Consider the following 21,498-nt stretch of genomic DNA (forward strand, 5'->3'; position numbering starts at 1 on the left):
AACAATTTCGTTATAAATAGTTATTTGCCAGAGAAATGTTGTGTTTTAATTAAGAGTTAGCTTAGTAATTTTTTATTTAATTTGTGAATTATCACAAAATTTACAGAAAATAATTGCAAATAACGATAATTGTAACTAATTAAGTCAGCTCATAACCAATTAATAGCCATTATAAATTTAACGAGCAAAAGTCATCGATAAGCGCGCAAAAAAAATACTTGAATCTTAATCGCTAGATAGATTGGCTTATCACAAATATGTGTATTTCTTCTTGCTGATTAATTAAGGGCATTTCAATTGTTCCGCTGCACTAAGAACCATGGCAATTAAGCGGAGCTCGCAAGCAGAACGTGATCATCATGGATCATCACAAATACTCTTCTTTCTTTGCACACTGGGTAATCTTTTAAAATTTATTATACTCTATACTCGCATCTCTTGCACTGAGATTGCGTCTGCGCATTGAGTCTGTTATTTTCCATATCATACAAAAAGTGCATTGTTTTTAATTTTTGCAGCTCTCACATACAGCATTTGATAGTGTCAATTTATAAGCATTTCATATTCATTAACTATCACTGTGTGCACGAGCGTCGCAACACACTCACATAAACACACACTCGTTGAGAATTACTTCCCCCATTCATGTGACTTGTCTTTGTGAGCGTCGATTTCCATTAGAAAAGGTAAGCAGCCCACAACCCCCTTCCCTTGTTCAGTTATCTTTTGCACTTCAACAGTTACTCGACACATTATTTATAATTTGTATAAATTGATTTAAATAGCACTCGTTGCGGTCGGCATCGATGGCGCTGCATTAAACGACAGCAGCGTCTTCTATTACGAACTTGCCTCAACACCATCACAACAATCCGCCATAGACATTGTACTGCAATCGGAGCCAGCAACAGTAAACATGGTGCGCTTCGACAAGGGCAAACTTCTGGCCAAGGCGGCTAACCTGACCGCTATCAGCTGGGCACATGCAGTCAACAGTCAGCAGCTTCTCTCCGATGCATTGAGCGGTAAGTCGAATGCAGTGCATCTTTTTTAAACTCAACTTCATCTTTTACTTACTTACAGGTGATATCGATATGATTGAGGCGGATATTGTGCTGGGCCAGCTGAATGGAGAGGGTGACAATCTACCTGTGATGGCGCATCCGCCGGCAAACATCTCCGATTTGACGCTGGAAGATTTCCTCTATCAGATCAAGGCACACAACGAGGTGAACGAGGGCGCGGAGAAGGGTGTCAAGCTGGATTTCAAGTCCATTGAGGTGTTCGAAGGTGCGCTGGACATACTAGACGAGACCATTCCAAAAGTATACACTAAATAGTAGTTGAATTACAATTGTTAAGCATGCATTTCCCTTGCTATAGATGACATATCCAATTTGGATCAATGCGGATATTTTAGCCGGTCCCGTGGATCAGAATAGAACGGTGCCCGTGGATCCGGCCCGTTTCTTTGCCGGCTGCAATCGCTACAAGCAAGCGGTGCTCTCCATTGGCTGGACCACAAACTGGGGTGCAGATTTCCGCGATGGCGAATACACGCAGTCGCAATGCGATGCCATGTTGCAGGCCATACGCGACAACAATGTGACCTCCACTGGGCAACCGATCACGTTTCCAGTACGCGCTGGCATTGCGGCCAATAGCATCGAGCAGTTGCACAATCTGGTGGCAGCCGTCAATGATACGAATGAGAGCACATTGACCATCTGGTCGTCGGAGAATGATTATGTGAACGTGGAACGTTTGCGACAGCTCATCTTTGGCTTCGGAGTGGAGCGTGTGTATTTGGATGTACCCGAGGAACTGTCTTCCCAGTTGGATTTGGGTAACACGGACAGCGGAGCCAGCACCTTTAATTCGTTGGTCAGCTTCAGCTTTATTAGCATCTGCTTTTGGGCCATCTCCAGTTGGCTGAAAAGCGTTTAAACACTGTGGTTTTTGTTTTGTTGATTTCGATTTCAATTTGGTTTCTTTTTATTTTTTTAAGGAATTGGGTTTTGTTTTCTTTTTTTTCTTTTAACTTAAATCCCACTTTGAATTGTATCACTTCATTTTGTTTTTGAACTTAAAAAGAGAACTTGAACTTACAAAAATAACTGTTATGCATTAAATTTATGTAATATGTAGTATAAATATAAAAAAATACTTTGGACGTGCGCAGTTTTACTAAACGTTAACGTTAACAATGGATAGGCGATTAATCACTTATGTACAGCGTTTAAATTAAGTTACTAACATAGTTAATGACTTTTTGATTTTTCTCTTCGTTTCTTTTTGCTTTTTCACGTTTCATTCTATCATGTGTTTTTTCTTACTCTTGTTTTTGGCACTAATAAATAAATAATCTTATTAATCTCTCTCTATATGTCCCCGCGCAACAAGTGCGCAGTTGATGTGAGGAAACCATATGAGTGTGAGTGTATATGTGTGTGTGTGTGTGTGTGAGTGTATGTTGCGATATGATATATGTTTGTGTATGTGTGTTCCTTACTAATAGCTTGTGGTGCTATGTATGAGGCAGTTAAGGCTAAAAAAGGCAATCTATAGTATTTATATAGTATATGTATAAAGTTTTAACGGTTGGGTCGATTCAAAATGCAAGATGCAACGATACGTATAGATATATTAACTAATTATCACATCTGTTGAGCCGCTCTCAAGGAGTCGTTCACTAGCCGAACTGCAGCCGCTATCGGTCAATCCCGAGCTGCGTCTATAGTCGAGCAGTCGGACGCCCACACGCTCATTCTGGCTGTCATGCTGATGGAATAACTGCTGCATTGTAATGGCATTGGCATTGGCATTTGTCAATCCACTGCCAATGCCGCCAGCAACGCTGAGCGTGGTCAGAGGTCGCAGCACCGCTGCCTTCGCTTTGGGATCATCGCTGTGACACAGACGCGTCATCTTGCGTGTGGGATACCAGCAAGTGCAAAGCAGACCACCGGCAAGCAAAATGCCCGTCACGATCTGCCCAATTAGCACTATGAGCGGCACCAGTGCAATGTTAGCGGCAATCTCCTCCGTGACACGCACACGTTCCTCGGCCCACATCAACGGCATCATGACACGGGGCACGCGCGCATACAGACTGCAAATAGAGATGCGAAATTGAATCTCAGGTCACGCAAACTGCAATCCAATTAACTTACGATACTCCTCTGATGGGCTCCATTAAAAAGTTGGCTTGGAAGCCACCGCCCACATCCATGGGCACGCCAGCGTTTGGCTCCAGTGCCATGTAAAACTCATGCTTCTCCTTCTCCGGCTGCAGACCGTCCACAGCCTCCAGATAACTGGGATCCGCCAAATAAAAGTGCGGATACGACATGTATATCGATGCATTGTATGCACAGGGAGCAATATTTATGACTCCCGCTGGGTTGCACTTGCCTTTCACGCAATAGCAACTGGCATCCGGATACATGGTGCCGTTGTCCACGGCATGACGTGTACCACTAAACTTGTACGCCGTAACGCCGTGCACAGTCACCGTTTCCGTATAGTCCAAAGGTACGGCGCGACACATTTTGGGCATGTAGAGATATACGCTGTCATTAGTGCTCAAATTGGGTGGGAAGAATTCGCCCATGGAGCCATGAACTGTGCCACAAGTGCCGTCAAACGCACCCGTATGCGTTAGATTATTCCACGTGTAGATTTGTCCCATTTTGCTGATGTCATCGGCGCCCGTGAACATATTAATGTCGCCATCAAAGCTGGTGGTGCCATTGCGGTCATATTGATAGCCAACGCGATCGTAGGGCACGTCCTCAGGCCGAATGAATTTTCCAATTGAAACCAATGGATGAATAAAACCCTTGAAGAGCCATTCCTCGGCAGTGTGGGTTTCGCTCACTTCCTGTGTGCCACTCAACGTTGCTGAGGCTACGAACTTAGCAAAAGAAGACAATTCATCGAGGCGACGTGCTGCGGCCTACAAGAAAAGTGATCAATTAATTGCAATTTTCAATTTAGATTTATTTCTGCACTTTGTCAACTTACATACGCCACAGTATTCACCGAGGTGACAATATCCTCGAGCGTACCATTGCTGCCGGCAGCATCAAAGTAGTAGAAAGCCTTCTTGCGAAAGGACACCGAAGCATTCTGATTGTGCCACTCAATGTCCACTTTGTCGGGTTGTTCCCTAAAGCGATAGGGACCCAACTGCTCGAAGCGTGGCTTCCGCGGGGAATCCACATAAAAGTCCTCCGGATTCGTCCAGTTAAAGAGGTAAACATCAAAGTTAAGGGGCAGCGGTGACACTTTCCAATCGGGGTATGCTCGCGACGTGGGACTCAGTGCCATTTCCTGAAAGTTGGCAAAAATAATTAATTGATGAAACATGCGATATTATAATCAATCAATCACGCTATCAATGCGTCTCAAAGATAATTGCAAATGTTTATAAATAAAGCGCGCACATTAGTAACGCTATAACCTTTTCAATTCTGGGTATAAACAACTAGCTCAAATGTGCTAATAGATTTGCTATGTAATTTGTGTTGTCTGGCAGTGTTAAAAGTAATAGATATAGCGTAATATCCCTTTAAGTCTAACTGAAATACTGTTGATAAGCCTAATGAAATAATGATGTTGTGAGTAACTTGCAAAATTCTGGTTTTAATTGCAGCGTTTCATATATTTAATTGCAAGTCTTAAGATTGACTTATATAAAAAGTATTGGCTTTTTATTAGCTTTTTAAAATAATTTTTGAATGTCATTAAATTTTAATGATATTTAATTTATGTGCAACCCATTGTGTGCATTAATATTATATGAATATAGACCATTAGAAATGTTCTTCTTGCAACATTGTGGCATTCGTACTTCTACAAAATGAAGAAACATTCACATGAGTCGACTCCTAAAGCTCTTGATTATTATAATTATTAGAATCAATCTAGTGAATACATTACTCATATACATTGAAGTAAATGTGTAATATATATATAAATACAAACATATTAAAAACATATTTAATTTGTTGACCACAAATGCTCATATAAAAAAATCTATTTAAGGAAATCTAATATAATATTCGATGTAGTATAATTTGTAAAGTTTATAAAAAGTGTTCATGTAGAAATGACTAAATGAATAATTGAATTATTATAGAGAACTATGATTTACTTTGTTCTATGCCCCTTAATGTATTCATAAATTAAAAGCTATTAAAGCTCAATTTCGCACATTAAATTGCATTAACGGGCCACGATTTTAACCATATTTTATTATAGCCTTTATTTCGTATTAAGTACCTGTCTTAATTTACAAATGAATAGAATGCTAAATAATTGAGGTTCAAGGCATTTCATTAAGTGTATTCACGACCTACAGATCAGTGTGCTTGTCAACAAGGCTATTTAAGCAAAGGTTAACACATTATTACGATAGCTGCAAATATGAAGTGACAAGTGATCATTGAAATTAATGATAAGATAGGGCACTGCAATTTCGATTGAGAAATGTGCACTCATTCAACAGCATAAAAGGGGTGCTATTAAATCTTTATTTAGATTATCAAGGTTGCTCAAAAGATTGCGAATTGAAAGCACTCCTTAAACTTCCTTGTTAAGGTTGTCTACTCAGAAATTGTAGTGTAGTCTGGTTTTTTCTGTTTTTATACCCGCTACCCATAGGGTAGAAGGGTATTATAACTTTGTGCCGGCAGGAATTGTATGTAACAGGTGGAAGGAGGCATCTCCGACCCTATAAAGTATATATATTCTTGATCAGCGTCAACAGCCGAGACGATATAGCCATGTCCGTCTGTCCGTCTGTGTGTCTGTGTGTCTGTCCGTCCGTCCGTATGAACACCTAGATCTCAGAGACTATAAGAGATAGAGCTAAAATTTTTTTTCGACAGCATTTGTTATATTTGCACGCAGATCAAGTTTATTTCAAATTTTAGCCACGCCCACTTCCGCCCCCGCAAATCAAAAAAAATCGAATAACAAGTGTAATTTTAAAGCTAGAGCTACGAATTTTGGTATATACAATAATTACTGTAGTAGTTATGATTCCTAAAAATTTGGTTGCGATCAGATAAAAATTGTGGAAGTTATTAAAGAAATACTTTTGTATGGGGAAAAACGCCTACTTACTAGGGGTCTGAGTTGCTTTGGGTGACAATCTGGTACATTGTGTCGTCTATGGTATATTTTGAATGGTGTGCTGTATCGATATACCAAACATACCATTTGGTATATTTTTAGTATTTTTTTTAGTATTTTCGGTATATTTTGAAAATGATACCGCAATATTTTGCCTTTATTAAAAATGGGTAGCGGGTATCTCACAGTCGAGCACACTCGACTGTAACTTTCTTACTTGTTTCTTTCTGTGTCTAGCAACATTGTTGACTTTCGTCTATGCAATTTCCCCAATCAACTAGGCAAATGTCATGTGAGTGTCATGTTATTATCAGTCTAGAAGCAGTCCGGCCCTGCTCATCAATCAATCAAACAAACATCGACACATACATATGTAATCATCAACCTCGTTATTATTAGCCGCCTGCCATTTTATTAGGCTGAAAACTTTTAGTAAATCCATTGCGGCCATTTTGAAAATTCTAGACTCTGGCTATAATCTTTCTTGGTCTGTTGGGTTTTTTGGCTTTCAGGAAATGACTAAACTGATAAAATGCGATTGGTGTTTCGCTCTTTGTGTGTGCGACAGTGGCACGTGTAAATATGCGACCAGTCTGTTACGGCAAACGATGATGAAGAACTTCTGCTGTGCATTTTGTCTGATACGGTATACAGAATACATTGAATACACGGAATACACTGCGAGCAGGTGTTCAGGTTTCGGTCAAGGGCACGGCACCTGATCAGAGAAGTGTGTGTAATAATAATAACAATAATCACAAGCTGGGTGTAATACACCAAAAGCTTTTTATTGTGATTTTGCCGGATTGAGCGTTGAGAGACGTGGGGAGGAAATGCAAAATGAATAATGCTCATAAAAATGAACAAACCGATTCACAGAGAGACCTCGTTTCTAATCGGCGACTTTAGGCTCTATCGCTAAAAATGCTTTTCGCTCTGATAAGATAAAAAAGTGTATAAGAATGCCCGATTGTGTTGTTATGGAAAAACCAAAAATTATTTGTTTATATGTTTTGGAAAATTGAGTGAATGTAATTTTATTCAGTGTTGGCAACATGTTTGCCAAAATAGATCAATGATCTGATTAAAGCCTTGCCAGGGCCACACAACTGGTGTGTGTTAGTATGATTCATGCTACCATGATCAACGCCCTCCGATTAAATGCCCAAAAAAATGTATGGGTAAATCACCAATCGTTCAGAATGAGTTTAGTCAGTAGCCAAAAAATAAATATTAATGTAATGTTGTTGTTGTGTATCTTATCTGTCCCAAATTTTATTCTGCTGTTGCCTGAACACCTGCACATACTCAATCTTGCTTCTTGGCTTTTTTTTATGCGAAATTGATTCCAATTGAAATCATTTCCCACCCAATTTCTTCTATACTATACGCTACTGTTGAAAGTCTAATTGTATGGTAATTTTCACAAGGTTCACGTCCAGTTGACCCCTTGTGCTATGTATAAAACAGTTTGGCAATTGACTGATTGAGATGCAGACAGTGTTGCAAAATGACTGCAGACTCTTGACATTATGACTCGGCACGTCTGATGTAATTATGCGTATGCACGATAAGATAAAATCTGATAGCAACGTCGTGAGACAACAGAATCTTACAGCACAAACTCACTCACTCACTCGATATCATATACTTAAATCTTACCTTGCCGCGCATGCGCGTAAAGATGTCGATCCAATTGCGAAGCAAGTAAACGCCGGCGGCAATAAAGCATACGCCCAATATCACAATGACCAGCCGCCAGGCACAATGACATGCACGTGATGTCATCTTTAACTGTTGTTGTTGCTCCTGTTCTCGATGATGACGACTTCTGCTGCTGCTGCTGTCACTGTGACTATCACTACTGCTGTCTTCGCCTTCTGTTGTATTTGCAGCAGCAGTTATTAGTCTTTTTGTTTTGCAGGAAACTTTCGTTGATTTTTGTTGTGCGACGTCGGCGTCGTTGTCGCCTGTTCTCTTGCTCTTGCAGCGCTGCACTGAAGCCAAGCGTTTGTATAACGTTGCTCTACTCGACGTTGTCGGAGTCGTTGACGCTGCCTGAAAATTACAGATAAGCAATACAAATACACAACCAACAAAATCTAAAGAGAGCGCGTGTTAAAATCGCTACGCTCTTAAACACTTGAAAGTAAAGCTTGTATGCAGTGTTGTGCAAAGTGAATTTATTATGCATGTGTGTGAGTGGGGAAATAATGACTTATCGGCTGCAGCCGACTTTAGTTATCGATGATGAAAGGCTCGTTCGTCTAGGAATGGGAGAGAGCCTCAATGTCAATTGGCGACCGATAGAGAGCGTGTGAACAGAAGAAAAAGTACCACAGCGGATCACGCGCCGGAGAGCGACAGCGAAGAGCGCAGCTTATGACTACGTCGTAATTATAAATATTATAGCTGTCTAATTGTTAAACCATTTATTGTTTATAACACAACGACCTAGTGTACGAATTGTTCATGAAATAGTTATTTTGCACTGCTTTTAATTTGAATGCTGGTACGCTTTATGATTTTTGGGGGAAGGCTCTCGGCTCTCTCGGAAACCGGTTTTTTTTTATTATTTGACTTGGGGGAGTGGGAGTCATGTGTAGCAATAGCATTAACATTCCTATGCTTGTACGTGCGTTGTTAGTTGCTGTTATTGATGCACAATACAAATCGCCATAGCAAGGTTAAATCGAATCCATATAGGAAAACCCGTTTTACACTCTGCAATTTGCCTACGCCTCTCTTTTGCTCTCACTCCCACTCATAGCCCAGCCTCTTCTAGATTAGTTTACGCGTTCTTTTTGTATTAACATTGCGCAAATTCATTTATGTCAACATATTAACACTTAGTCATATGTGGGGGGTAAATTGTCTGAAGAACTGTTGCCGAGTCCAAGTTATATTAATTAAGTCGTCTAGCGTATGTGAGAGCGAGACAACAATTATAACTATGATTCGCAGGAATTTGAATTAGTGTGAGTGTGATTGAAATGGCAATACGCAATAATTACTTATGGTTATTACTTGCGCTATAATCCTTGAGTTGTTGATTTTGTTCGGCTCGTCACTTCCGCAACCTGTTGACATGTTTTGCAGCTACGCTATGTTTATAGCGAATTTGCTATAATGCTATAAATAGACGAAACCACAGTGCAATGTGCCAAAATTAAGCATTTATGTGGCTATCGTATACATACATTTGTGTGTATGTTTGTTCTATGCGCTGGGATTAATTTGCAAATTCACTGAAAATGCGTCACACTTTGGTTTCTTTTTTTATTTAATTTTGTGCAAATATCGCGACCCCATCCACGCAACAACAAACAAAGTTAATGTTTTATTAGCTTGAATATCAAGCAAGAAGAAGAACGATCGTTCTTCGTTCAGTCAACGCTTCTTCTGTTGCTGCGTGTGTTTAACTCTCTTGCGTACGCGCCTTTTGCTCTCTTTTTCTCTCCCACTCACTCACACACGCGCATGCTCTCGTCACACGCGCCGAGCAACAACAATTCAAGTGCGTAGGGATATTTTTTTTTTCGATATTTGCCCTCTTACGTTTTCACTTTTAGGCGTCGTTTTGTTGTGGCTTGTTGCAACTGCGACGTCTTTCTGTATTATTATTAGCACTCGTAACGCTTGTTCACTTATAGTGCTTCCACTTCTACTTCATTTTGGTTGCCCTTTTGCAACCGCGTATTATTTTCTATTGGTTTCAATTTTAATAGGAATTTTTTGAATTTGCGTAAACGTGAGCAAAACGTATGCGTATATTCGTATTTAACAGCGGCGTCTATTTTTTCGTTTGCGTTCTTCTTGTATCTCACTCACGCCCATTCGTTTTTTAATCACTAGACATCTCTCAACGCATCGTTCGTTAACTTGATCTTGAACTCGCTCAAAATGGCCACGCGTCGTCCGATCTATGCGTCTGAGCGGCACTGCGCCTGGTCTGCGACTGAAACTATTTTGTTTTATATTTTTCAAAACGCCACCAGCAGCAATTATATATTCTTTATTAAAAGCACATATTACAATTAAGTCGACTCGCATATACCCTGCAATAGAGTCGCTGGGTTTTATGTTAATGAAGTTCAAAGCGTGTAATTACCATTTGTGACGAGGTATTTACTTTCTATTGTTGACTTTAGTTGAGCATTAATGTATGATTAATAATAATAATAGAATATTCGCAGCTGCTCTTTGTATATTACCAAACGTTTACTGAACTGATACTCTTTACTGCGCAGGGCATTTACCACAGCAAATGAGCAGACAAAGAGCGGCGACTATCTTACGCTCTCAAACTCGCTCTCACTCATTATGTCTTTGCTCTCTGTGCCTATGTAAACCAGTTCCATCTCTTGAAACGGTAATATTTCGATGTATTCGCTTATTGTCAGTTTGAAACAATAATGCATCGACGTTTATTTTGTGTTAGAACGAATTTTCAATGACTGGATTGGCGCGCTCAATTTAACAATTGGAATGTGAACATTTTTTTAATATATTTATTTTGTTTTATCAGAATTTATACTGTACAAGTAAATTTATATTAAAGTATGATTTTTATTATTATAACCTGCTTATCAGTAAGAGGCAAGCAATTGCTTCGACTGTTCTGAGTATACTAAGTGATTAATTTTGTGATGCGCTCGAAGTACAAAATGCCGATAACAAATAAATCCGGAGTACAACAATTTTGGAGCTATGAATACAGTATATAAAAATTATGTATAAAAAATATGACACATTTGCAGCTATAATCTTGCAGTTTATTGAACCTAAGATTGTTGAACTTTGACTGCTATATTTTAAAAGTGAGAAAGAGTTAGAAAATGGAACAAAAATGTTAAAATGCTTTTAATATACCTGGAATTCGATCAGCTTAACTAATTGTATATCAAACACACTTAATAATATAACTAAAAAACCATAATTATGAAATACACTTCAAGACCGATTCCTAGGCAACTTTATGTATGATTAATCCCTTATGAGTATTACCCACATAGAAAGAAATATATGCCAAATTATATCAAGATGGCTTTCAAATCGAACGACTTATTTTTCTATAAACCGATGGACAGACGGACATACCCTAGAAAACCCTAGAACTGTACACTTATCACATTACATTCTCGCCAATTGCGCGTTCAACTGGCGCATTCCGCTTCAGCTGACGCCGCAACATATTGCAGACCCACCAGGAGGGGGGAACCCTCGGCCCCATAGTTCTTGAGCTCAGGATTCACAGCACTCGTTGTTTGAATGCGATTCTCCAGATTTGTAATATCAATTTGTCGTATAAACTGTCGCTGTATGAAGATTTTCCGCGGATAATAGAGCAGCAACGTTAGTCCCAAAATGATAACGAGAATGCCACAGATTTTGGCAACAATCGTTGAGATGGGCAGCAGGTTCAGGTAGAAGAGCAGATCGGATGTGATTTGCACTCGATAGTCTACCCAAACCAGAGGCAGAAAAGTTCGTCGAGCATTGCGAAAGGCGCTGTAGATAGAAGAGAATCGAGCTGTAGTAATAAATCATATTAACATAAAAAAAGCGAACTAACTAACTAAGCACAAACTTTGTTTTTATGTTTTAGCATATAGAATTTGGATGTCATATTACTAGATCAGATCTTGAAAGCTAAGCTGTGTAGAAAATTTCTACTAGACTTCTCATTAATTAATATAGACTTTTCGTATTTCAATGCTTACGATTCACGTCGTGGCTCCACCAGCAAACTAATCATAAGACGCGCCTTAATGTCGAGCAACATTCCCGTTTTGGGCTCCAGTATGATGACCATTTCATGGCGCTCCTTATCGGGCTTTAGGCCCTCCACAGCGTCGACGTAGTAGGGATCGGCATTGTAGAAGTGCGGATAGGAAGCGAAGATGGGGACATCGTAGTAGCAGCTGGACACATTCATTAAACCGGAGCGCACCTCCTTACAATTGTCCTGGCAGTAGCAGCTGTTATCCGGATTATCGGTGCCTAGAATCGAGTGCTTAACTCTTGTTTCCAAAGACAATGAATCGTTTAAATTACCATTAGCCACAGAACGTCGACTGCCTTTGTAGACATATGCCTCGATGCCCTCGAAGATTGTGGTTCCCGCATAATCCGCCTTCAGCTCGCGACAAATATCGGAGAGAAAATAGGAGATAGGTTCCCCTTGTCGCAGCGGTATCGGATGGAATTCTCCAATGCTGCCCTTGAGCTTGCAATGTGGATAAGACGCAGCCACATCATCATAACGCCAACGCGCAATTTGCCCGATTTTACTAAAGTCATCGGCACCCGTATAGATGTTATGATGGCCGTAGACCTCTGTGTTGCCATTGCGCTGAAAATGTGATCAATTGGTAAGCAATCAGTTGGAAAATATATACATCTGGGGCCTTACTGGATATCCGTAGCCTATGCGCTCGTAGGGAAAATGCATTTCCGGCAACAGCTTGCTGGGCACCAAGGAACTCATCTTAATCAGCGGTGTATCGAACCCCTCGAATAGCCATTCATCCGCTGTGCGCGTAAAAGTCGCATCATTACCGTACATATTCAGGGCAATCATCATGAAGGAACGCAGCACGGGATTCCATCGTTGCGCCTTGTGCGTAATGCCCACCGTGAGAGTATTTGGTTGGATCACCACATCGCTAAGATTTCCCTTGCTCAGCTCGGGCTCAAATGTGAAGCGACTCTTGCGCAGATACGACACCGTTGAGTTCTCCGTGTGCCAGGTGACATTCAACTTTTGTATCTGCTCGGTAAAGGTGTAGGGTCCAAGTTCCTCGAAGCGTGGCTTCACCAGTGGATTATCGATTTCATCTGAATTGGTCCAGTTGAAGATGTAGACGTAGGCTGTCATGGGGAGGCTTGGATACTGCCAGAGATTCGTCATCATTGTGTTGGGCTTGAGCACCATGAGCTGGCGGTAGTAATAGATTATTTTTTATTAACAAAATGTTTTTTATTAGCCATTTTTAAACATAACTGCTTTACCAATAGTCTTAGTATTCATTTTAATTATAGCTATCCTTTTTTAATAAATAAATATTTAAAGTAAACTTGATGAATAAATAATCTCACAAAACACAATTTCTATCAGCTTATTTTTTAAATTAATTTTTTTTTGTTTAGTTTTTATTATATATTTTTATTTTTGTAGTTTATATTTTTTATTTTTAGTTTATATTATACTTTTTTTGTTGTGGTTTATTTTAATTTTTAGAATCCATCAATTTGATATTAAACTTTTCATTTAATGATTAGTTGGTGCAATTAGATGAAATTTTTAATAGTTTTTTTTTATTTACATATTGTATTATAATTAAAAAATAAACATCAAATTATCTCTTAAGAATGTCAATATAGAATTTCTGTACATTTATTATCATTTTTATATTATATATATAATATATCATTATTTATCACTATTTAATTACCATTAAATTTAATTTGAAAGTTTTAATTAAAAAATTCGTTAGAGTCTTGATTTAATTGTATTTAGTTAACTAGTAATTCTATGCTTAACTTATAAAGTAAAATTGTAAAGCAAATGTTGTATTATTTTAGCTTTTAATTTTTTTTGATTTTAATTTGACTTCGTTTAATTTATTTTTGTAACTATTCATATATCCTTCATTGACTCACCCACTCCATGGCTTTGTGCTGCAGATGCTCCAGGTTGATCAGATAGACGGATCCCACTGTTACTAGAGTTAGACCCAGCAGGCTGGTCAAGGCAATGCGTGATTTTCCGATCATGTCACTTTCGGATCGCAGGTCGCAACTAGAATGAGACTACGAGCTTTTAGTTCTCAGGTGCGTAGCCGTAATACAGCTACTGATCTATACTTGACTGGTTTTCCTTGATTATATCGTGGGTAGCCACGATATGTTTACATCTTGCAAGTATTCTTTACTGAATTTGCATTATTTGTGTTATGAACGCAGGCATTTTTATAGCCAATGAATTGATTATTTTTGCTATTAATTGTTTCCTCAAGAGTTTAGTTCAACTATCACTATCAGTTGAAAATTACGATAATTCCTTCAAATATGTATTAATTAAGTGTAAAAATAGATTCACGTTATTCATACAATGTTGATAAAACTAAATCTCTGGTTAACACGTACATATTTCGTATTCTTGATAGACAAGATTAATTCCATAATGGTTGTTGGCTATTACGATCTAGAAACATTGTCTTAATCAATGTAATCCTCAATTTGTAAGCTTATGACAATAAATCTATACATTGTGTGGAGGTCTTGAAATTATGAAACAATCCAGGTCTAAACATTAAATTTATAGATTATCATCATGTTTGGTAATTATTTCTAATCTTTACTAAATATTATTAGACACACTTACCCTGCTCTTTGTACAAATTAGTTAAAGATGTGTATATATAATACTCAGTTTTTTCTCAAATTTCAAATCAGAAATGCAAATTCACGTGTTAAAAACACTAGACTAGGTATTCCCAGTTTTGTTGTTACGGTGTCTGTGTCGCGTCTCGAAGCGATCTTAAAGGTCCCAGCCGGGGGTTATCTACTCTTCAGCTCAGATAATGCACTATATATACATATGTTACTTTCACAATCACAGTGAGCTAGGAAGAATCCTGAACGATCGATTGTCGCTGGAGATGAGAACCGCTCGAAATGCCGACCTGATAAAGACTGTCGGCCTGAGCAGGAAAATGTTCCTATATACAACGAGTACTTGACCATTAAAAGAAAACTCAGCTTCAGGCGCATTCTGAATTGATACTGCACCTACAAAAAGACAAACAACAAAAAAACGAAAAACGAAACAAGCAATACATATAAAAATAAATCAATGAATTGTTACACTGAGCGAAACGAAAGTGTAGCATACCTTTGAGGCTGATCTTCCGCCACCATAAATCATTCATCTATTCGAGAGATAAGCCACTCTCCATGCGGATGTTGAATACAACGGTCAATGGCATTTCTTCTCAGATGCTTCGTAGTGTTTCTTGCAGTGTAGCGTTTCGATTTTACAATACTTCTTCTTTTTAAGTTTTGTGTGCACTTAGTGTTGTTTTTGGTTCAAAAGTTCCACAATCTCGTCAAGGGTTATCTTTCAACGGCTTAGTTGCAGTTGCAGTGGCAGTGGCAACTATACGGGGAAATTGGAGCAGCATACCCAAGTGCAACCAGACGGGCAAGGCAATCGAATCGAATCGAGTCGTTCGTTCGTTATCGCCTCAACTCTAACCCAAAATCGGCAAACATATCAATATAACTGAGTCCATCTACCAACTAAACATGCCGCGCTACAACAAAAATCCGCTCTCGACTTTCGAGTTTTCCGATTTTTCGTGCGTACTGATAAGAAACTGATGAGGAGGCGTTGCAGGAGATGGAGGCGGAGGAGCCGACGTTGCCGAATGATCTGATAAGCGACACAACTATGTACATCCTCAACACTGTAAGAAAAATCAACTGTAGCAAGCCGAAGTTGAAATGCCCTTTTAAAGGGATACTTCAAAGGAATTACTCATTGATCTTAAAATGAAAATATATGTATATTAATTATTATTTTTATAAATCTGTAATAAAACATAAATCTACAACAAGCCTAATTTAACTAGCAGTGAAAATAAGCAAGCATATTAAAAATCGGTCAGACGGACAGACAGACTATACCTCTATATATATATATATATATATAGCAGCGCAAGTCATTGCTGCGCTTATGTATTTATAAACATGATGGTTTGTGACATAATACTCCCTGATAGTGTAATATTTGTTATGATTTATGATGCACACAAATACACTTTATATGTATATATAAAACATATATGTCATACAAATACAGATTTATAGCTATAGCTACAGCTAATGATCGCTAATTGTCAGATTTTGACAGCATGGCGCAGTCAGCAATATTTCCAGTGATAATACAAAACAAATATAGAGATTAGAATAGTAGAAAATCAATTGTGGCATCTATTTGATGGGAAACAAATCAATGAATGACAGTGAAAGTCAAGATTTCCCTTCCCTTGTACCTCTTGCGGTACAATGTCGAACATATTTACGGATGTTTATTCTGTGTTAATGACGAATAATAAACGGTTATTAATAAGAAAAGAAATTCTTTAATATGTAAGTAATTTCACATATCCTTCTTCCGACAAATCATCCCAATAACAAATATAATACAGGTAACAATAAATTTTTGGCTACTCAAAGCGAATATTTTATCAATATTTTACTGATGTTTGTTTTACTATGTAATTGACAAACAGAAAATCGAATTTCATTTTAGATACAAAAAATTTTTGTTGTAAAATGAATCCATATTCCTTACCTTTGGGGTATTCAAGTTTGAGCAAATCTTTTGCGAAATAATTATGAATTTGCAAATTCGTTTTCGATAGTTTAATCAGTCTTAATTCAATTACGTCTTAATTCGATTATAATACATGTTATTTATTAGTAGATTAAACAATGAATTCGATGTATAGATTAGCAGGACCCAACAAAGTAGGGCAGGTAATGAGTTCAGCGTACAAAGCTGAACTTAAGCACGTTGGGCAAGTGGTCCTGATCGGTCAACATTCGATTGTTATAGATGCGCAGCAGCTTTTCGTCGATCACATATCGCTGAGACTAAAATGAAAGGAGGAATTATGGAGGGATTGAATGTCAACTGTACCCTGAACTCACCTTCAGTATATCGTAGCTAATATCACTGCACAATATCCACAATTCCAGCGGCTGTGAGCGCCAACTCTGCTTGGCCAGTAGCGCTAAGCAGCGTTCAACGAATGCATCTCCACCGCAAAGTGTACCCGTTACATCAAGGATGTGGAGCTGCCGGCAATTGGATACAAATTTCAACAAAGCCGCATCCGATTCCATTTTATAGCCATTAATGTGCAGCTGCTGCAAATCCGGCAACTGGGGAGCCAACTGCTCCAGCATCTGATTATTGAGTCTTTGTAGCATACCCTCGTCCAGAACACCTCTGACTTCCAGACGCCGCAACTGATGAAGATTGCCCAGCTCGCGGAAGAAGCGGCCGTAATCGTGGAGCAGTCCATGGAAGCGGACGCCCTCAATCAGTTTGCCATGATCAACTCTTGGTCGCGTAATGCGTTCCAGCACATCGAACACAAAGTTCTTGGAGTAGATGGAGAGCTCACGCAGATGTGGCAGCTGCATCAGTTCCTGTGTAATGTCCGTTTCCATGCACAGATGATAGTCAGCAATCTTAATGTTCTCCAAGGTGGGACACAACTGCACCAAATCACAGCAATTCACCTCATCACAGTTGTCCATAATGTCGAATTTGCGCAACTTCAGCCGGCGAAAGATGTCTCGAAAATGCTGCGACTTCAGGCACTCGCATTCATCCAAGCACAACTCCTCCAGCTGCCGCAGCTCGCACAGATATCTGCCCGTCAACTGGCAGCCTCGTAACGTCAGCTGCCTCAATCCCGGGCACAAACGCTTCAGTAGTCGCACATCCTCATCCACAAAACGCAAGCGACCGCGTCGTCGCATTTGCCCCTGATCCCATTCCAGTTGTGTGACGCGATTCAAGCTTCCGTCACTCAGCTGACGCAGGCGTCGCACGTCCAACCGCTGACAGTTCAGTTGCTCCACGTGCGGAGTCAGCGCAGTGATGAACGCCTGAAACTGTCGACTGCTTACACCCAGCATCTCCTCGTCAAGCAGTTCCACGCTGCGCACGCGTGTGCGCCACAAAGCCTGCACAACATTGAGCAGGCGACTGTGCAGCTGACTCAACTCGAACTGTTGAAACACTTCCAGATAGTCGACTATTAGCGTTAGCACATCGTCGTTTAGGTGGAGCAACGAGCTCCGGTTGTCTGCTGTATCAAAGTGAAGGTCAGTGGGCAGATTCTCAATGTTATTGCGTACTTACCTGCTTCCTCGTTTCTGTTTTGCTCTTTTCCGTCGCGGCGCATTTTTGTAAATGCGCTCAAAACAAATGACGTCGTTGCGCGCTGACAGCTGTCTGCGTTCCAGTCAATTCCAGATACATACCAAAACAAGAACTGCCTTGCTCTGTTAGGGGTGGTTTTCCAGGCAACCGACCCACTTTACCTGCCTACCTCACTATTCGCTAGCACTGTTGCTTAGAGAGGAGACGCGCCAAACGATCACAGACACGATGCGTCACGACTATCGGCTCATCTCTTTACATTTCTGAAAGTGGGAAATATTTCCTCTTTCCACTTAATACGTTTTCCCATGTCTGTTGACCTCGTTTAAAGGCCAATTTTCATAAATACATTAATCATTTAATTTCATATTAATGCGCTGTTCCCAGGTAAACTAAATAGCTTTTTTCCCCGCAACTCCATATAAAAATAAAAATGTTTGCCTCAGCATTTTGGGTTTTATAGAGTCACAGGACTGCATATGAAATTAAGAATTAAAAAATATAGTAACCCAGCTACAATAAAATGTGTTTGGAGATATTGTCGCTATAGAAATAGGCAAAAAATATGAGTGCATGTTTCTTTTGCATTGTTTCTGAGGCGTGGCCACGAATATTTGTGTTTTTTTTTACCATTTCCGTGCAAATTTCGGCACACAAAGATTGCTAAAAACGGACACACTAAAATGTGTGAAGGTTGCAAAATATTTAGAAATGCGAATCATTTCTTTAGTCATCTGGAAACTGCGTTTTAAACGCGCATTAAATACTTTATATTACCAAAATGAGTCTTTCATTGTTTCACTATTTTCCCCATATCAATCGTATATACCCCAACAATATTATCACAAAACATAATTATAGGAAGCTCATTCAATATTAAAGTAAACTAAAAACTAATCTTTTCTATAAAATCTCTTCGTATTGAAGACAATTTAAATTTTTCTTTTCCACCTAGCTAATTTCAACTTTTATATCGCACCTTTCATAATTCGTAACATATTGCCCAAGTTGATCAATGTTGGATATAATCTTTACTACCATGTTTACACCCATAATAATAAATCTATAACTCACATAAATGTACGCAAAAACTCCCCTAAAATGACTTTAACATTTTACATGCCATTCATTTTTTGGGTAATACCTAATATAGAAACACAAATCATGCCAAAACTTATCAGTGAATAAAAAAAAGACAACAAACTATAGTATCTTATCTGGCATAATAAAAATGTTTATCATTTAACCTCAAGAAACACAACAAATATTGTCAAAATTTTGGCAAAAGAAATTAGTAAGTGCTTGGTATAAGGCACCGATAATGCGTCAGTACTTGAATATTATATCAACTGTATTCGAAGAAATAAACCAATAAGTTTAGAGAATGTCGCTCCCAATTTCATATCTGTAATAAATACAAACGAATGCAAGAAATATATGAAAAGTAACTGTAAAATACCAACAAATACGAATTTGCACTGCTTGCAGTTTTGAATAATGCAAGCAGTGCAATGACGCCATTGTTTTTTCTGACCTACTTTGATAATGATCTTCAAAAAATTATAAATAGTATTGTGCTTCGTAGGAAATATGTAGGACTAAAAACTGGGAAATAATATTTAATACCTATAATTTAAAAATTCTTCGTAGCTGAACTGCATTGAATAATCTCTTAGACAAATCTTTAATACTAAACTCTAAATTTGTTATAGAAAAACGTTCTGTAAATAAAAACAGCCAAAAGTTAATATGCTACAGATAGCATAATTTAGACCAAAGTAGAGTTAAATTTTTTGTTGTTGTTTATTTGTTGTTTGGTGCTTACTACGTCATCAATTTGTATGTATTTAATTACATTTAACTTTTACAATATACTCTATGTTGCATGTTGCATTGCTGCATTGCTGCAATGTTGTTTGTTGTATATGTATAATTGTATTGTATTGTATTTATTACATAGTATATATGTATTGTTGTATGTATATTATCATTTATCCAATTTCATTTGTCGTATAGGCATATATTGTAGGTATATATAGTGTTTATATTGTATTGTATCTGCATTATAGTACATTATTGTTTCTATTTACTTAGTATTGTTACTGATTCTGGTGTTTTTTTCTTAATTTTTTTGTTTCGTTTTGTTTTGTTTTTGCTTTAATTGGCTGCCAAGCGTTTGTTTTTAGGAAACAGCTTATTGTTATTAATTAATGTATGTTTATGTGTGTGTGTGTGTGTATGTGTGAGTGTGAATATGTATTATATATGTATATATATATATTTCTTGATTTATGCACTACGCAACTTACAAATTAATTGTCCATTTTTGTTTTGTTAAATATTGCAACACAATTGAAATTTTTGTTGTTACTTTTTCGTACTTAAAAAATTGCCATTCGCTTTCGCTACACATACAGTTGATTTTTCCGTTTAATAGATTAGTTAATAATAGTTAATAATAATTTTATATATACTCTATATATGCACTTTATATATATATGCTGCGCTCTATACACAATCATCAAAACTATTTCGCCAAAAAACGCACACCAAAAAACTAACACGGCTAAAACAACTACATAAATTTGTATGCATCTGTGGAAGTGTTTCTGTGTGTGTGTGTGTGTGTCTGTGTGTGTAAATATTATGTGCAAAGTTCTCTGTACTTTCATATTGTATGTATAAAAATACCTCAGACTTAGGCGACTTTGCATAAATCTTTCATTTCTTCATTTCTTCGGCTTTGCAATTGTTTAAACAATTTCATTTATGCGCACAACATTTGTGTTTGCTTTTCTCTTTTGTTTTCTTGTTTATTTTTGTTATTTTTTTTTACAATTTTCAATTGTTCCCTGCATTCTTAGTACATATTTTTAAAAGTTCTAGCGCTGCCAATAAATGCCTTAAAAATAAAACGAATTGGGATTTCCTATTTTGTTTTTTGTTTTTGTTTCTTTCTGAACAGCAAAGCAAAACCAACAACTTGTTTTAATTTTTTTATTTGTTTTTCTTTTTTTAATGTATATTTTTCTGTTTATGTTGTTTTATTTGTGTATACATGTACAGTTTTTTGTTTTCTTTTTGTTGTTAATTTAAATTAAAAGTGTTTAATTAAAATCATTAAATTAATAAAATGTTGCATTTAAAAGGAAGCATTATGTGTGTGTGTCTGTGTGTATATGTATGTTTGTTTCTCGTGTGTGTGTGTGTGTGTGTGTGAATAAACTTGACTCAGCTAATAATAGTTTTAATATGGTTTTTTTTTTGTTATACTTTTCCTTATTGTTTTTGTTTTTTTTGTTTTATTTTCTTTTCATTATTTTACTTTTATTTTATTTTTTGTAAAATTTAAAGCAGATATGTTGTTGCTTGTGGCGCTTGGGGCTTGC

The 21,498-nt window shown here is 37.8% G+C and overlaps 3 protein-coding genes across 6 annotated transcripts; 1 reads left to right on the top strand and 2 right to left on the bottom strand.

Annotated features, from left to right (window-relative positions):
- The first annotated feature begins 286 nt into the window (after nt 1–286).
- On the top strand, nt 287–2,605 carry LOC133835294 (protein FAM151B). 3 transcript variants are annotated; one of them, XM_062265290.1, is made up of 5 exons: nt 294–398; nt 519–686; nt 786–1,025; nt 1,084–1,325; nt 1,384–2,605. In XM_062265290.1, the coding sequence occupies exons 3-5, from the start codon at nt 917–919 to the stop codon at nt 1,945–1,947; spliced, it is 915 nt and encodes a 304-aa protein (XP_062121274.1). In that variant the 5' UTR covers nt 294–398; nt 519–686; nt 786–916; the 3' UTR covers nt 1,948–2,605. The 3 variants fall into 3 exon arrangements, with proteins under 3 accessions (XP_062121273.1, XP_062121274.1, XP_062121275.1); XM_062265289.1 differs by lacking the exon at nt 519–686 and having other exon boundaries at nt 287–398; XM_062265291.1 differs by lacking the exon at nt 294–398 and having other exon boundaries at nt 509–686.
- Nucleotides 1,957–14,845, bottom strand: LOC133848184 (uncharacterized). Its single transcript, XM_062283637.1, has 10 exons — nt 14,531–14,845; nt 13,807–13,945; nt 12,557–13,081; nt 12,199–12,496; nt 11,865–12,144; nt 11,301–11,652; nt 7,804–8,199; nt 4,027–4,335; nt 3,174–3,958; nt 1,957–3,112 (listed from the first exon to the last, which is right to left on the bottom strand). Exons 2-10 carry the CDS (start codon nt 13,918–13,920, stop codon nt 2,647–2,649), a joined length of 3,525 nt encoding a protein of 1,174 aa, XP_062139621.1. The 5' UTR covers nt 13,921–13,945; nt 14,531–14,845; the 3' UTR covers nt 1,957–2,646.
- A 1,700-nt stretch (nt 14,846–16,545) lies between these two features.
- On the bottom strand, nt 16,546–18,344 carry LOC133849904 (uncharacterized). Of its 2 annotated transcripts, none has more exons than XM_062285934.1 (3): nt 18,089–18,344; nt 16,864–18,032; nt 16,546–16,806 (listed from the first exon to the last, which is right to left on the bottom strand). In XM_062285934.1, exons 1-3 carry the CDS (start codon nt 18,129–18,131, stop codon nt 16,699–16,701), a joined length of 1,320 nt encoding a protein of 439 aa, XP_062141918.1. In that variant the 5' UTR covers nt 18,132–18,344; the 3' UTR covers nt 16,546–16,698. The 2 variants fall into 2 exon arrangements, with proteins under 2 accessions (XP_062141918.1, XP_062141917.1); XM_062285933.1 differs by having other exon boundaries at nt 16,864–18,035; nt 18,089–18,343.
- Nucleotides 18,345–21,498: the final 3,154 nt, after the last annotated feature.

This window comes from Drosophila sulfurigaster, chromosome 2L, assembly GCF_023558435.1.
Source record: "Drosophila sulfurigaster albostrigata strain 15112-1811.04 chromosome 2L, ASM2355843v2, whole genome shotgun sequence".
Lineage (NCBI taxonomy): Eukaryota > Metazoa > Arthropoda > Insecta > Diptera > Drosophilidae > Drosophila > Drosophila sulfurigaster.